Genomic DNA, 18,053 nt, shown 5'->3' on the forward strand with positions numbered 1-18,053 from the left:
ATGACTACTTGCAGTAGCGCTGCTAAAAGTTTGCGCATGCGCTGCAGTTATTGACTTCTCTCTCCAAGAGCATCCAAGGAGGCGACAGATGTGAATCCCACAGTGCGCCTGTCACCATGGAGACCGGACATGTTCCTAGAAGGCTGGTACCTGGGAGAGGCAGCTAGAGAAGATGGAGGGACACTCGGCCTGCAGCGCCCCTGCTTCTACGGGTAAGAAGAGGCCACCGGAGGATCAGCAGGACCAGAAGAAGGTCACTGTAAGGTCAGTGTGGATGCCTGCTACTGACAGCTGTACTGTGTGTTCACATTATGTGTTATATTGTTATACTGCGTATTATATACTTTATATTACATTTATACTAAATAAACTATATATTATATTGCTATATTCTAAATTATATACTATATAGTGTATTGTTTTACTGTATATTATATTGTATGTTGTTCTACTGTATATTATACACTATATATTACTATGTTATATTGTTATACTAAACTGCGGTATATATTATATTGCTATCTTCTAAATTATTATATACTATATATTATATTGTTATATTGTAGGTTATATACTATATATTATATTTCTATAATGTATGTTAATATATGATATACAATATGTTGTTATACTGTATATAATTATATATTATATTGTTATACTGTATATTATATACTACATATTGTTTATTATATATTCTGTTATACTGTGTATTAAATACTGTGTATTACATTGTTACACTGTATATTATATACTATATGTTGTTAGAAAGTATATTATACACTATATATTATCATTCTGTATGTTATAAACTATATATATTGCTATAATGTATATTCTTATGTACTATATTATATTCTTTACACACAGCTACATCTTTTTTTTTTCTTTTAGGACCATGGATTTTAGTCACAAGGATCTTCAAGAAGGTGTGTGTGAGATCAGATTTCTGTCCTATTAATTACTTTTCCCAGATACAAGCCACCGTGGTAGTCACTAATTCAACTGGTGGAAGTTGTGAGATGCCAGACATCTTTTTCCTAAATGGTCCTCCTTGTAATACATAGATAGGTCCACTAAACAAAACTGGGGTCACTCTTAAAGGGAAAGGTCAGCAACATTTTTGGTTGACAACCAGAGGTAGTGCAGGATGGGACGGTGTGCAACAATTACGACAGATTTCATATTTTTATCTATATGCAAATTATCCTGCAAGTGCATTGGGAACGTATCTATGCACCTGCAGTCCATGGCCCTCTCCACTGTTCCCCTCCGAACAGCACGTTCTGCTGCTGGAATGACCGTGTAGACAGAGTCTCAGCTGTAAGACATCATCTCTCCCTCTGCACAAAATTGGCTGAGGCATGTGCAGTACAAGATGTAAGGACTTGAGGAACACATAGTAACATATTTTACATGCATCACCCAAAAGAAGAGCTCTGCGTGGGTGAGATATTTCAGCCACAGACAGAGGTGACGTCATATAGCAGAGACAATGGCTCCAATTCAATACTGCATTTGTTTTTCTTGAGTTTTTAGCATATTTTTACTTTTTTGTGTACTATATTAATTTTTCCATTTGTGTCTTTTATGAAACCTTTTTTAAATGTGTTCGCCATTTTTATTTTAGTTTGCCACTTTGGATGAAGTTTAGGGTTTCCAGAAGTTTTCAACCAATTATTTGCGACTTTCTCGAAAATTATTTTGCCAATAACCTCCAGTCCCTGTCCAGAGTTATTTCATGTACACTTGAAATTCCTGCGCAATTTTTGCACCATTTTGCAAAATGTACAACTGTTTGCCCTAAGAAGTCGCAAAACACGGTAAAAGCAAAGAATGTTTCAGATTCTGCGCAAAATTCTGTAACTGCGTGCACCATTTTGAAGAATTTGGTATAAAAATGGCAACGAATATTACAAGACAAAAAAGAAAACTATCGAATCACACCCTACGTCTCCACTGTCAAGTAGCAAACAACGGCATCGGGTGAGAAGAAGTGAAAAGGAGCTATGGACTGCAAGTGCTCAATACACCCCAAGTGCACTTGAAGTCTAATCTGCATATGGATAAAAAGACGAATTTGGCTGATCGCAAACTAACCAGGTATCATTGCAACTATTGCATGCTACCATATCCTGCGCCTCCTCTGGTTACTTACCAAAAATTTTGCTTCCACTTTAGCTACCAGAGTTACTTCTTTAATTAACTTACATGCCCTAAAGAGGTTTTCTAGTATTTTAAAAAAATTGGCCATGAGGAAGAAATAAGAATTTCTAAGGTTGCCACTTTTATGGTCAGTGTTGGTCTGCTTAGTTCCTGCAGTGATGGTGTGCCATACATGTGCAAGTGACCGCTACAGCCAATAACAGACCTTAGGACAGGCCGCAATCATCTGTATACGTGTAAATATTGTAGTGTTGCTATCCTTTATTATCTAGATCTCCAGCTATACAATAGAGAATTAATGGAGTTTTACTGACTTTTTTTAAAGGTAAGGTATGGGAAGGGATGCTTATACAGTGAACAAAGAAAGCATACTGTTCACGGGAATCTGTCCTTTGCTCCAGCACTGCTGCTCCAATCATTGCTCACGGACCAGGAAAGATGACATCATAACCACCTGTCCACTGATTGGCTGCAGGGTCAGGTGAATGGAAGTCGCAACGTCATCTCTTCTGGTCTAGCAGAGACAGTCGTAGGGAAGGGCAGATTTCTTGGGTAAGCATGTCTTTTTTTAGCTTTTCCCTTCCATGGCTGACTTAAAAAAAAAAACACAGGAAACCCCTTTTTATGATAGTAACAGGACTTTGTTCATATTGCCCCAGTCTATACGGCAAAGCTGACAAGCGAGCTGCATGAAATTGTCAGCTTATTCTCACTACTTTATTGTCCGTTGTACAAAGTGTAATTATTTAGATTTTTTATGTTTCAGATTAATACAAAACCTTAATTTTAAGATGGTTATAACTATTAAATAAATGTCAGGGGATTCCACTTGTTATAGTGGGGCAGCCGGACTAATTCTTAACCTTTGCAGTGAGAGTATTAGATTGGTTTTAAACAGCTTCAATCAGTATTCCTCTAGGACATCCAAAGGGAATCCCCTTGTTATGGCAATAAATATGGAAATATGGTGTTTCTGTGAACTCTAAGTAAACTTTATGTGCATGATCACTGCATTAAAGATTGTAGAGGAAGAATTGTTTACTTTTTTTTTAAAGGAACTCATGCTAATATGAATTCAAAGGAAGCACAGAAAGGATGCCGACTGCAGAGTGTTCCTTTAAGACAGCAGGTTAAAACTGTCAAAATTCCAAGGACTATGAAGAATGAAGCATTTCTGAAGGTAGGGTCTTTTTTACTTACTTTAGTGTATAAATAGCAGAAAGCACAAAGGAAAATGTAGGGGTTATCTAATGTGTTTTTTTTTTTGTGGGGTGGGGGGTGGGTGGGAGTTGGGATTGGGAAGGGGTCTTAGGGTCAGAGTTTTATGAGGCGATAATACGAGGTGTATAAAATCCTGTAGGGCTGTTTTGTACCTCCACATTCCTCTGGTTTCATATGGAGGCTTTTTGTATAAGATTCATACACAGACAATACACCCTACAATTGCTTCTACAGGAGTATGCCTTGGCTGAGTGGTCTTGTGTTTTCAACGGGGAGAGTGGAGAATGGCGCTATCGGATTCCTTTGGCTGTGGCTTATCTCTCCTGAAAACAAAAGATCAGCCGTTGAAATTCCAACTGACCGATCATTTTTCCCCCCAACTGGGAAAGTCAGAAGGCCCCCATATGCATCAGATAGTTGGCCCATCCCACCAAAACCAATGGGGCTTCTGGAGTGAGGCCCTCAAGCGGCAGTGTTGGCTTGTAGATAATATTCTAGATAAATATAACAATTCTATGAAGCTGACAACTAATCGGTACAATTCTGTTTTTTTCATGTACATTTTATATTTTAGCATGCAGACCTTACTATGGGCCAAAAACGATATTTATGCAGCATTGCCAAAATCTACAGCACCAGCAACATGAGAGCCCTGACTGAAAAACATCTGCGTTCACAGATACGATGTGGTACGACATGTTAAAACACAAAGAAATGTTTTTATCTAATCATACTTAAGATACACAGTAAATATGGAATGTGAGGAGGTTTCTATAAATGATTTAGTTCTGCTGTTATCAACAGCTCAGCTTGAAAATCTTCCTTTTTTTAACTATATATGTAATTACTATATTATATCCAAAAATGTGGATAAGGCCTCTTTCACATGTCAGTGTCTCCAGTAAGTATGGTGACAGTTTTCACACACCCTGGAGACACATACACACGTAGACCCATTCAAATCTATGGGTCTGCGCACATGTCAGTGTGTTTCCACAAAGCATGTGTACGTGTGAAAAATACGCTGACATGTCCTTTTTTTGCACTCCGCATTGATGACTCATGGATGACATCCGCGTGTCATCAATGTGACACGTACCGGCGCCTGGGAATCAGCGGTACAGTTTGCACTGTTCCCAAGTGCTGGGTGCTGAAGGAATCTCTTTTCATTGTCCCCTGCTTGCACTGCGATCAGCGTGAGCAAAGGACAAAGTTGAGAGTAGTATTCTGCTGCTGCTGTTTCAAAAAGTGTAAAAATAAGAATAAAATAAAAAAAAACATTATACTCACCTGGTTTGAGACGACCGCACACGCTGAGGAGCAGAGAAAATGACTCAATGCAGCGCTCAGGCCCCTGACCTGCGCTGAGCTCATTAGCGGTGTCTTGTCACTCAGTGAGCTCAGTGCAGTTCAATGGCCTGCTTGCTGCAGCGAGTCATTCTCATCTGCTCCTCAGCATGTGCAGTCGTCTCAAGCTAGGTGAGTATAATGATTTTTTTTATTTTATTCTTATTTTTACACCTGTTGGAGACAGCCGCAGCAGAATACTACTCTCAATATTGTCCCTTGCTCGCGCTGATCACAGCACAAGCAAGGGACAATCATGAGAGATTCCTTCAGCACCCAGCGCTTGGGAACAGCGCAAATTGTACCGCTGTTTCCTAGGCACCAGTATGTGTGATTCTGATGCAGCACATGGTAGCCACATGGACAGTGGATACGGGAAGTATTCAGACCCCTTTAAAATTTTCACTCTTTGTTTCATTGCAGCCATTTGGTAAATTCTAAAAAGTTAATTTTTTTCTCATTAAAATACACTCTGCACCCCATCTTTACTGAAAAAAAAACAGAAATGTAGAAATTTTTGCAAATTTATTTAAAAAGAAAAACTGAAATATTACATGGTCATAAGTATTCAGACCCTTTGCTCAGACACTCATATTTAAGTCACATGCTGTCCATTTCCCTGTAATCCTCCTTGAGATGGTTCTACTCCTTCATTGGAGTCCAGCTGTGTTTAATTAAACTGATAGGACTTGATTTGGAAAGGCACACACCTGTCTATATAAGACCTCACAGCTCACAGTGCATGTCAGACCAAATGAGAATCATGAGCTCAAAGGAACTGCCCAAGGAGCTCAGAGACAGAATTGTGGCAAGGCACAGATCTGCCCAAGGTTACAAAAGAATTTCTGCGTTACTCAAGATTCCTAAGAGCACAGTGGCCTCCATAATCCTTAAATGAAAGAAGTTTAGGACCACCAGAAGTCTTCCTAGACCTGGCCATCCAGCCAAACTGAGCAATCATGGGAGAAGAGCCTTGATGAGAGAGGTAAAAAAGAACCCCAAGATCACTGTGGCTGAGCTCCAGAGATACAGTAGGGAGATGGGAGAAAGTTCCACAAAGTCAACTATCACTGCAGCCCTCCACCAGTCGGGCCTTTATGGCAGAGTGGCCCGACGGAAGCCTCTCCTCAGTGCAAGACATATAAAAGCCTGCGTAGAGTTTGCTCAAAAACACATGAAGGACTCCCAGACTATGAGAAATAAGATTCTCTGGTCTGATGAGACGAAGATAGAACTTTTTGGTGATAATTCTAAGCGGTATGTGTGGAGAAAACCAGACACTGCTCATCACCTGCCCAATAAATCCCAATAATGAAACATGGTGGTGGCAGCATCATGCTATGGGGGTGTTTTTCAGCTGCAGGGACAGGACGACTGGTTGCAATTGAAGGAAACATGAATGCTGCCAAGTACAGAGATATCCTGGATGAAAACCTCTTCCAGAGTGCTCTGGACCTCAGACTTGGCCGAAGGTTCACCTTCCAACAAGACAATGACCCTAAGCACACAGCTAAAATAACAAAGTAGTGGCTTCAGAACAACTCTATGACCATTCTTGACTGTCCCAGCCAGAGCCCTGACCTAAACCCAATTGAGCATCTCTGGAGAGACCTGAAAATGGCTGTCCACCAATGTTCACCATCCAACCTGACGGAACTGGAGAGGATCTGCAATGAAGAATGGCAGAGGATCCCCAAATCCAGGTGTGAAAAACTTGTTGCATCATTCCCAAGAAGACTCATGGCTGTACTAGCTCAAAAGGGTGCTTCTACTCAATACTGAGCAAAGGGTCTGAATACTTATGACCATGTGATATTTCAGTTTTTCTTTTTTAATGAGTTTGCAAAAATTTCCACATTTCTGTTTTTTTTTGCAGTCAAGATGGGGTGCAGAGTGTACTTTAATGAGAGAAAAAAATGAATTTACCAAATGGCTGCAATGAAACAAAGAATGAAAAATTTAAAGGGGTCTGAATACTTTCCGTACCCAATCTATGCCACACAGGTACACACGGACTCAGATATCTCCGGTACTGTTTTTTCCAGTACTCGAAATATCTGGATGTGTGAAAGAGCCCTTAAAAATTATGCCCGGATGGAGACTGCCCCAGATGTAATGATGGGGATGCTCATCCATAGTAACTTACTGGAGGGGACCTAAGTGAAGAAAGTATATGGGATTAGGCCCCTGGCAGATCCCAGGAAATGTGTTTTGGGTGTTAGAGAAGGGCTTGAATTCTGATTAGCTGTGGCTTTGGGTGCCTCCCGCATCCTCTTTTAGGCACTCACACTATTGGCATTCTATTAGCTGGACCTGAGCCCTCCCAAGAGTTAAAGGGACACTGTCAGCAGGTTTGTAGACCCCAAACTAACGTCATCTATGTGAAATTCCTGTAATGTTGACTACGTCCATACCTTTGTTTTTTAAGTCTGTGTCTCCGCTTTATTGAAGTATGTGGATACATTTTTATGCAAATGAGCTACAAGTGGAAGGGGCTTAGCTGTGATCTTTCAGCTCTCTGGTCTCTCCCTTTTCTCCTCTCGCTACCTGCCTCCTGTTAGTGACAGACAGGTCACTCTTCTCTGTGACCTTTTCCCAGCGATCTTGTGCAAACGCCGTCATTCCCAGGGGTGGCTCATAACGTTATCAGGACCTTACTGCGCATGGGGCCTCCACTTGTGTGAGATCTCAGGCGGAGGACCTGGTGACAGAGAGAATTGACCTGTCAGTCACTAACAGGAGGTTGGCCGTGGGGGAGGAAAAGGGAGAGAGGACAAAGAGCTGTAAGTGCAGGGACATGCCCCCTTGCGCTTGTGGTTCATATGCATAAAAATTTGGATGTTTTACAAAACAGAGATATGGACTTATAAAATAAAGGTGTGAACGTAATCACCATTACATAGATGTTAGTTTGGGGTCTATAAACCTGCAGACAGGTGCCCTTTAATGAACAAAAAATAAAACAAATAATACTAAGCATGAATACAAGTCATTCTAGAAGACAAGGCTATCTCATTAAGAGACCTGGGGCTTATGTCGCTCCTCCCTACACAAATCTTAGATGAATAGACTAATTTCAGAAACCCAATGCAATTTCGACATTCTGCAGCTCAGGGTTCTTTATTGTGGGTAGGCAGACAGAGTTTGGTCTGATGATATATCTCCATAGCAATATTTCATATTTATGCTCTGATTCTTGCATTTTTGATGGTTTACTATCAAGTTGGATGTACTATGTTGTTACAGTACCTCTGTATCCTATCCATGATGATGATGGAAAATGTTTTTACTTATGTTTTATTTTTTTTCTGTCTGCTGTTATATTTTTGTCAAAATGGAAAATGTATGCAAAGTGCTTTTTCAATACAAAAAAGAGAAGTATAATTGCAGTATATTTCTGTGTTTAGTATCCACTGCAGTTTTCGACTTTAAGGCTACATGCACATGTTGAGTATTTAGTGAGTTTTTTACTTTAGTACTTGCAAGCCAAAATCAGGAGTGGACTGCACTTAGCCTAAGGCTACATTCCCACGATGAGTTTTTGGTGAGTTTTTTTTATTCTGTGTATTTTTGAAAAAATGCAAGTTATCTATTTTACTTAATGGGTGTAGAAATGGTGGGAATGTAGCCTAAGGCCATGTTCACACCTTCAGCGTTTGGCTAGTATTTTACATCAGCATTTGCAATCCAAAACCTGGAGCCGGTGATAAATATAGAATTGTTGACGTGTTTCTATTATAAGTTTCCTCTGATTGTTCCACTGCTCATTTTGGCTTACAAATACTAATGGAAAATACTGAACGTGTGAACGCAACCTAAAAGTTGCTGCATAATACTGAAAATACGTAAATGTGAATGAGGCATAGTGTACAGGCTACGTTTAATAGGAAGATTTATGTTTGAAAATATAGTTCAGTTGTTTTAGGACAATTCTAATTAGTGTAAAGGCGTAGCTAAAGATACTACAGAATTAGGCTGAAAACACATTAAATTGGGAAGATCTATTTCAGCATATTGATCAAGCTAGCGTGACAGAATTTTGGCCTAATTTGTGCAAAAAAAAAAAAGTTTTTTTTTTTTACTCACCTGTGCCTGTTTTTTATATCCATGTAAAACAGACCATTTCTCTATCACTTCATTGGGGGACACATGAGACCATGGGTGTATGCTGCTGCCATTAGGAGGCTGACATTAGGCAAAAAAAAAGTTAGCTCCTCCTCAGCTGTGTACACCCACCAACTGACACAAAGCTAATCAGTTTTAGCTTAGTGTTAGTAGGAGGCTGACACTGGTCTTCTCTCAGACTCGTTTCTATCTGATGTGATGCTTTGATGTGTTTTATTAATCTTTTCCCTTTTTATTTATTTCCCAGGATGGGTGGCCATCTTCTTCTATTCAGGGATGTGTGGCTCTCCGTAGTAGACAACGCCTGGGTCAGTGAGGTTATCTCCACCGGTTACAAAATTTTCCATCTCTTCCCCATTATCGTTTTATTTTCAATCCGGGCCCCCAAGGCATCCCTCACTGGTTCCTGTTTTTTTCAGGCCATCTCCTCCCTTCAAACCTTTTTGTGGTTCCAAAAGTTCTGTCCATCCTATCGTGGACCTCAGACTCCTGAACAAGCAAGAGCATCTTCGCCTTTTCAGGATGGAGTCCCTCCATTTGGTGATAGCCTCCAAGGAACCCATTCCTCTGTTTAGAGGACATCCAGGATGCCTACCTTCACATTCCAATCTGCGCATCACATCAAAGATTTCTCCACTTCGCAGTACAGGATTGTCACTTCCAATTCACAACGCTCCCCTCCGGTCTCTCCTCCACCCCCAGGGTCTTCACGAAGGTCATGGCGGCCGTCATGGCACTCCTACGTCCCAGAGGGACCCTAGTCATTTCCTACCTGGACAACCTTCTGATCAAAGTTCCATCCTATCGAGACTGCTGCGAGAGTCTTCAGCTTACTCTCAACACCCTTTCTTTCCTGGGCTGGCTCATCAACAGGGCTATGTTGTCTCTGATCCTGACCCAACGATCGACACTGAAGGCGCCAGGGTCTTTCATCCTGAAGAAAAGGCTTCCTCCCTCCTACTTCCCTCAGGCGCCCATCGCACTGCATGCTTCGGATCTGCATGAGCGTGCTGGGCAGGATGGTAGCCGCAATGGAAGCAGTTTCCTTCACACAGTTCCACACTCGCCCCCTTCAACTTGCATTTCTATTGCGTTGGGACAAGGAGATCTCCTCTTTGGATTGTCCCATGTTCCTTCCTATGCGAGTGAGACAGACCCTTACCTGGCTGCGTCTTTTTCCCCTCATTGGCCTTGGGAGATCATTTCTTACACTGGCAGATAGTGACAACGGATGCCAGCCTGCTGGGGTGAGGAGCAGTGTTTCACCAGCTCACAGTCTAAGGCTGCTGGAAAGCTCAGGAATCCTCACTTCCCATCAACATCTTGGAACTCAGGGCCAACTATCTCACTCTCCTGCACTGGCAGGAGCTCCTAGCAGGCCGCCTAGTGTGAGTCCAGTCCAATAATGCCACGGCCGTTTCATACATGAACACCAGGGCGGAACTTGAAGCGAATCAGTCATGCCAGAAGTCTGTTGAATTCTGTCATGGGCCAAACAGAGAGTGCCAGCGATATCTGCAGTGCACAATCCCGGGGTGGAGAACTGGGTCACCAACTTCCTAAGTCACAAGGCCTCTCCTCAGGCGAGTGGTCCATGCACCCATTGGTTTTCAGGCAGATCTGTCAAAGATGGGGCACACCTGACGTCGACCTGATGGCATCCAGAATGAACAATAAGGTTACGCGTTTCATGTCCAGGTCTCGCGACCGGCTCCAATGCTCTGGTTCTCATATGATCTCAGTTCAACCATCCAAATCTTTTTCCACCCCTACCGTTCATTCCCAGATTCAAAATCAAGGCAGAAGGAGTCATCTTCGTGGCTCCTGACTGGCCCAAAAGAGCTTGGTACGCCGAAGTGGTCAATCTCTTTGCAAATGCCCTGTGGAAGCTCACGGATCGTCCTGACCTTCTTTCCCAGCGTCCCCTCTTCCACCAGAATTCAGTCTCTCAGTTTAACGGCATGGTTGTTGAAGCCGCAGTCTTAAAGGATGCAGGCTTCTCTGACCAGGTTATCCAGACCATGATAAAGTGAGGAAGTCCTCTTCCTCTCGCATCTATCATCGCACATAGAAGGCCTTCTTTCGCTGGTGCGATGCCAACCAGACAACCCCCATATCCTTCTCTCTTCTCCTCCTGGCTTTCCTAGAATGAGGTCTCGAGTCTGGTCTGTCTAGCAGTTCCTTTAAAGGTCAGGTCTCAGCCCTTTCAATCCTCTTTCAGAGGAATCTGACTTATCACTCCCAGGTCAGGACTTTCCTGCAGGGAGTTGCCTATTCGGTTTCTTTTTATTTTCCTTCTGTGGATCCTTGGGACCTCAATCCAGTCCTGATTGTCCTTCAGGGTTCCCCCTTTGAGCCCATTCGGGAAGTTTCTCTCTTCTCGCTTTCCTGGAAGGTTGCCTTTCTTGTAGCGATCAACCCAAAATCATGTGTCTTGGAACTGACGGCCCTATCCTGCCGTTCTCCCTTCCTTGTCCTCCATCAGGAAAAAGCAGTGTTGCATCCAGTTCCCTTCTATCTCCGTTCCAAATTAACGAGGACATCGTCCTTTCATCCTACTGTCCATCCCCAACTCTTCCTCGAGAACAGTCCCTCCACAGATTGGATCTGTTTAGAGATCTGCGCTTTTATCTTTCCAGAACAGCATTCTTCGGACGCTACGACTCCTTGTTTGTGATTCCCGTGGGCCACTGCGGATGACTTCCGGCCGCCAGGGCCAAAATCATTCGTTAGATCTGCTCTGCCATCCTGGAAGCATATTGAGTACAGGATAGACTGCCCACGCCCGGAGTCACGGCTCACTCCACAATGGGGTCTTCCTAGGCCATTCGTCATCAGGCCTCTGCGTTGCAGCTCTTCAAGGCTTCTACTTGGTTTTCTGTTCATACACTCTCAAAGTTCTACAGAGTTTATACCTATGATGCGATGCGAGCTTAGGTAGGAAGGTTCTGCTAGTGGTAGTCGCATGAACTTCTCCTTATTTGTTCCGATTCTTGGGACTGCTTTTGGACACCCCATGGCCCCCTGTGTTGCCCAATGAAAGGATAGAGAAAAGAGGATTTTGGGTACTTAACGTAAAATCTTTTATCGGAGCCTTCATTAGGGGCAAAGCACCCTCCCTTTTTGTGCCTATGATGGGCCTGTAGAAGTTGTTTTTCTTGTTGCTTCTCCTACTGCTTTCTCACTAACTAATTAGCTTTGTGCCAGTTAGTGGTTGTATACTACTGAGGAGGAGCCAACTTTTTGTTGCCTAGTGTCAGCCTCGTAGTGGCAGCAACATACACCCATGGTCTCCTGTGTCCCTGAATGAAGGCTCCGAGAAAGATTTTATGGCAAGTACCCGAAATCCTCTATTTTCTCCCATATGGCATCTATATTGTCTCAGCGTTGCTTTTTTTTTTTTCTCATGGGTTTTTAAAAACTGAAGTAGTTAGACTGTTTTAACCATTTACGTTTAGCAATAAATTAGTGAAAAACGGTTGGAACACTGAAATACAAAGTATGTCTTCCATGCTTCATCCGTTTTCATGGATTCCCATTGACTTTAATACTCAAGTCTTATCCACCAAGCAGAGGAGAATAGGACATGCTCGGAGTCTCACGGGCCAGAGGCACGGACCCGTTCTTAAAACGGATGTGCATAATGATCAATGAAACTCTGAGGGTCAATGTGCTGTCCAGAAAAAAAAAAAGCGCAGCACACGGATGTGTGAATGCAGCCGTAAGATACACAAAACACTGGTTTTGTGATTTGTGGCTGGTTTCACGAATGAACATTTTTCTGCCTGTAGTGTGGTGGCTATTGCAGTTTCTAAGACCTCGTTCACATGTCAGTATTTTTACATCAGTGTTTGCATGCCAAAGCCAGGAGTGGAACGATAAACAAAAGATTGACACCTTTTCTGTGTTTTGATGTGTGAATGAGGCCTAACAGCAACTTAGGGACTAGGATTTACAGCTGTTGTATGAAAGGGTTGATTTAAAGGGGTATTCCCATCTCTAAGATCCTATCCCAATATGTAGTAGGTGTAATAATAATAATATTAGCAAATATCTCCAATTAGAAATGAAGGTTAGTATTTTTGATTCACTATCTCTCTTTCCTCATGTGCAGGCATCGCAGGACCTTAAGTATCCATGGTTACGTCCACTGATAAAGTTACTGTTAGTTAGCTAGTTGCTAGTGGTCGTAACTATGGATACCTAAGGTCCTGCAATGCCTGCACATGAGGAAAGAGATAGCGAATCAAAAATACTATACTACATTTCTAATTGGAGATATTTGCTAATATTATTATTACACCTACTACATATTTGGATAGGATCTTGGAGATGGGAATACCCCTTTAAGCTAAGCAGCAGAAACTACATTAAGGAGTTAAAGGGAAACAGTCACCAGGAAAAAACACTATAAACCTGCAGATATGGGTTAATCTGCTAGTTAATAGCGTTCTTAACTGCCTGGCGCCTGCACGTATCCGAACGCTGCTGGGAGAAAATGAACTTTATTATCACGGTTTGAGTCACGGGGGCGGCGCCGGCGCGTGTTCAGTCACCGCTCGGAGTATATAGCGCGGCGGATGTAACCGTTCCCCCAGCCCTGACACAGGCTCAGCATTAGGGTCGGGTGTCAGTCAGTGCCGGGGGGCGGTTACAGCTGCCGCTCTGTATACTCAGAGCAGTGACTGAACCAGCGTCAGAGTCATCGCCGCCCCTGTGACTGAAACCGGGACGCTGCAGGGGGTATGAAGGTCATTTTCTCCCCACAGCTTCTGGCTAACTGCAGGAGCCGGGTAGGTTAGTAACGCAATTAACCTGCAGATTAACCATGTAGCTGCAGGTTAATAGCGTTTTTTCCTGGTGATAGGTTCCCTTTAAGGAAATTGGGAGAACCGCATTAATGGCTGTCAATGTTTGCAGCTGTTCAATTAACTCCTTAAATGCCGCAGTCAATAGCGATAAGGTGTTTGACAGATGGAGATCACCCCCCCTGTCACGTCATCAGCTTCTCGCAGCGTGATCGTAGGAAGTGGATGTTTGCTATGGAAACCAGAGGCCTAATACTGGCCTCCGAATCTGCACTTGATCAAAGCCTAATAGATTTGCACAATCTATTAGGCAGCCTGTCAGACATCAGTTTTTCTCATAGCTATAATAACCTCTGGGGTAGTTCACAATGCAAGTGTATGGATCAGTGAAAAAAAAAAAAAACAGATAGCAATGAGTGAGCAGTCTTGTTTTTCATGGACGGGTTGACAGATGAAGCTTGACAAATATCCGTCAGTTTTTTTTTTCCATCTGAGAAAAACTGCTGAAACTCTGACCAAACAGTGATATCACTGATCAAAAACACTGATTAAAACTGAGTTGGTTTTTTTTCCACATGGAATACAAATGTGACTGAATTTATTTAGGGATTTTCATCAGTTTTTCTTGTATGTGAATAAAAAAAAAAAGTTTCTCCACTGGGTAAATGGAGAATCCTGATGGCATTTGCACCGCACACTTTCATCATTCAGAAGTTTGCAGCCACATAGAGTGACTGCATACTATGATCCCAAACCTGGACAACCTCTTTAACATAAATTATAGCCTTTACAAGCCAATGTCGCCACAATAGAGTTGATAAATTAACCCCTTAATGACTGGGCCATATTTTTTTTCATTTTTGTTTTTTTTCTTCCCTTCTCCCAGAACCATAACTTTTCATTTTTCGGTCAATATGGTCGTGTGAGGGCTTTTTTTTTTGCGGGACGAGTTGAACTTTTGAATGACATCATTGGTTTTACCATATCGCGTACTGGAAAACGGGAAAAAAAATTCGAAGCGCGGTGAAATTGCAAAAAAAAGGTGCAATCCCACAGTTTTGTTTTTTTACCATGTTCACTAAATGCTAAAACTGACCTGCCGCTATGATTCTCCAGGTCATTAGGAGTTCGTAGACACCAAACATGTATAGGTTCTTTTTTAAGTGGTGGGAAAAAAATCCAAAGTTTGTTAAAAAAAACAACAAACAAACAAAACATTTTCCGAGACCCGTAGCGTCTCCATTTTTTGGGGTCGGGGGAGGGCTTGTTTTTTGCACGTCGAGCTGATGTTTTTATTGATACCATTTTGGGGTAGATCCGATGTTTTAAATCACTCGTTATTGCAATGTTGCAGTAACCAAAAAAACGTAATTCTGACATTTGGAATTTTTTTTTCTCGTTACGCCATTAAGTCGGATTAATTTTTTTTTTATATTGATAGATCAGGCGATTCTGAACACGGAGATACCAAATGTGTGTATATTTGATTTTTTTATTGTTTTATTTTGAATGGGGCAAAAGGGGGGGGATTTAAACATTTTTTTTTAGTTTAATATTTTTAAAAACTTTTTTTTACTTTTTGCATGCTTCAATAGTCTCCATGGGAGACAAGAAGCTGCCCTTATCTGATCACCTCTGCTACACATAGGCGATGATCAGATCGCCTGTGTGTAGCAGAAATGCTGACTTGCTATGAGCGCTGGGCGGTGCTCATAGCAATCTGACAATGACAACTGCAGCGGTCTCCTGCAGACCCCGGGTTGTCATGTCAACCCATCGGCAACCCGCAATCATGTGACAGGATCGCTGATGGGCAGAGCCAACGACGCGCTTCCAGTAAGCGTGAGTTAAATGTCGCCGTCAGATATTGACAGCGGCATTTAACTAGTTAACAGCCGCGGGTGGATCGTGATTCCACTCGCGGCTGTTGCGGGCACGTCAGCTGTATAGATCAGTTGACATGTGCCCGGAAAGGTGCACGCTCAGCGCCGGAGCTCGCACCAAACGGGGATATGACTTGTGTCGTACTATTACGGCACACGTCAAAGGGTTAAATAATAAAAACTACATTTTATTCAGCTCTGCAGCCACTATTCCATGATGTGGGCACTTTTATATGCTCATACTGGTGAAAGGTATTTAAGACCAAATGAGACATGTTATTTAAGAGGTTTTCTAATACTAAACACTAATTATTTATCCAAAGCAAAAGTGCTAAATCCACGACCGCTGGAAACCACACCATCAAAAATCGGGGTGGTCCCAAAGACACTTGTGAAACGGTAGTGCGCATGTGTGACCATAGCTCCAATCACTAGCAAAAGGACTGATGGCGATAGCTGTGCAGTATTTCTTAGTCATCTTCAGTAACCCCATTGACTTTGAATGGACACAAATGCACACGACTGCTCCATTCCAACAGGGGACCTTGGGAACCCCTTTTTTAGGATATGTGGAGGTCCCTGCAATCAAACCCTCAGTGATCATAGGTGATACATATTTATAGGAACACTTTTAAGCTTGTGAAACAATGAAAATGTGATTCGTATAGTGTGGCCATGCAGACGATACTGTGTCACACCATACGACGAGTGGGTTTATTGGTTTGTTGCTTTACATTGGGTCTTAGAACTGTGATTTTATACTGTACATAGGTTCAAAGAAAGCTCAACTGAATCCTCCCGCTTGCGGAAAAAGCAAGAATGAAATAATGGGACATCGTAGAAGGTACAGTTTTATTAACCCTTGTCTTGCAATCTGAAACACAAATGGTATCTAGAAAGAAAGTGCTATTATGATGTAGCACAGCATCATGGAAGAATTCTTCCATAGCAGCATGGCTTCTATCGGAAAAGATCTTCACAATACAGTGCCATTCAGAGGTACCAACAGCAGCATGTGCAGCTCCTATGGCTCTGTAGCACTGATGTATAGGTATCCTGTCTGCCTCTATACAGCTTATGTGCATATGACCTTCATAGCCACATTTTGATGGCATCACTGACTGATGTTTTATTGCCATTTAGAGTACATACAGCAGCTACAACTACTGAAGCCTCAAGGACCATAGAGGACATGCGTGAGCAAATCACTTCTCTCTCCATGAACGAGACCAACTGAGAGCTGAAAACACTGCAAAAGCAATAAATCAATATGGATTTTTTTTTTACTCTTCCTCTTCTTAATTGTATAAACATTACCCTCCTACCATCCATGGCCAAGATAATGTATGTAATGTGATAAATACAGTATAGTGTGAGTGTGTTTTACCACACAAACACCATCCTACTATCCCCTGTATTCAGTGTTTTTATTTATTTAATAAAAATCTAGAAAGGAGAATAGAAGATTTGAGTGAATGTCAGTTACTCGCTTATAAGGAACAGATCGTATTGTCAATGCCGGTAGGGTTTTGTTTTTTTTAAAGGGAATCTGTCACCTTTGAAAGCACTGTTTACCCGTGGATATAGGGCTATTTTGCAGGTGAATAGCGTTGCAAAGCCTCATGGCTGCCCTGCTGAAAAGTACAACTATTAGGGAAAGAAAAATAACTAAATTTCTTCTTGGGAGCAGCCGGCTTTCAGTCAGTGGGGAAGTGCAGGGAGCGATCACAGTCACTGCTCGCTGTACTATAAGCAGAGACTGTAAGCTCGTCGCGTACAGTTGTGCTGCAGAGCGAGCTGTCAAAGTACTGGGGTGTGCTTACAGCTGCCCATCACAGTATAGTGTGCACTGCTGTAACTGTAAATCACTCCCTGCACCGCCTCACTGACTGAAAGCCAGCAGCTCCCAGACAAAATTTTTTCCCAGTAGTCGCACTTTCAGTAGGGTGGTTGGGCTGCATTGTAACATTATTTACCTGCTGATCAACTCCATATCTGCAGGTAAATAGTATTTTCCTAGGTGACAAATGCCCTTTAAATGCAGGCAAATTTTGGCTAAAAATCATTCATGGATTCACAATTAACTCATTCTGCCATGTACCGCCATGTAATACATAGAGGATGTAGAAGCCAAAAGATCAAAACACTTTAATGAAACCACATTGCCAAAAAAATAATGCCTCCTAAGGTGTCCATATCCTTTAACATTTGGCTAAATTTAGTAATACTTTGCAATATACTGCTGATAACATTCCATTCTTTCATATTTCAATGTACATGGTTGTACAGAGCCTTTGTTGACATACAGTACAGACCAAAAGTTTGGACACACCTCATTTAAAGAAATTTCTGTATTTTCAGGACTATGAAAATTGTACATTCACACTGAAGGCATCAAAACTATGACTTAACACATGTGGAATTATATACTTAACAAAAAAGTGTGAAACAACTGAAAATATGTCTTATATTCTAGGTTCTTCAAAGTAGCCACCTTTTGCTT

The 18,053-nt window shown here is 42.0% G+C and overlaps 1 protein-coding gene across 1 annotated transcript; it reads left to right on the forward strand.

Moving 5' to 3' along the window:
* Positions 1-2: 2 nt before the first annotated feature.
* Positions 3-17,014, forward strand: FAM216A (family with sequence similarity 216 member A). Its single transcript, XM_073676306.1, has 6 exons — positions 3-264; positions 895-929; positions 3,222-3,346; positions 3,962-4,076; positions 16,322-16,394; positions 16,694-17,014. Exons 1-6 carry the CDS (start codon positions 173-175, stop codon positions 16,785-16,787), a joined length of 534 nt encoding a protein of 177 aa, XP_073532407.1. The 5' UTR covers positions 3-172; the 3' UTR covers positions 16,788-17,014.
* The last annotated feature ends 1,039 nt before the right edge of the window (positions 17,015-18,053 follow it).

This window comes from Phyllobates terribilis, unplaced genomic scaffold (assembly GCF_046119375.1).
Source record: "Phyllobates terribilis strain yellow unplaced genomic scaffold, ASM4611937v1 Scaffold_1__5_contigs__length_1240528914, whole genome shotgun sequence".
In the NCBI taxonomy this organism is placed as follows: Eukaryota; Metazoa; Chordata; class Amphibia; order Anura; family Dendrobatidae; genus Phyllobates; species Phyllobates terribilis.

Bases quoted from the DNA above. Each gene is read 5' to 3' on its own strand.
- FAM216A (XM_073676306.1), top strand. From the start codon at position 173: ATGGAGGGACACTCGGCCTGCAGCGCCCCTGCTTCTACGGGTAAGAAG. The intron at 265-894 runs GTCAGTGTGGAT...TTTTTCTTTTAG, and splicing joins CAGAAGAAGGTCACTGTAAG to GACCATGGATTTTAGTCACA. The intron at 930-3,221 runs GTGTGTGTGAGA...TTTTTTTTAAAG, and splicing joins TCACAAGGATCTTCAAGAAG to GAACTCATGCTAATATGAAT.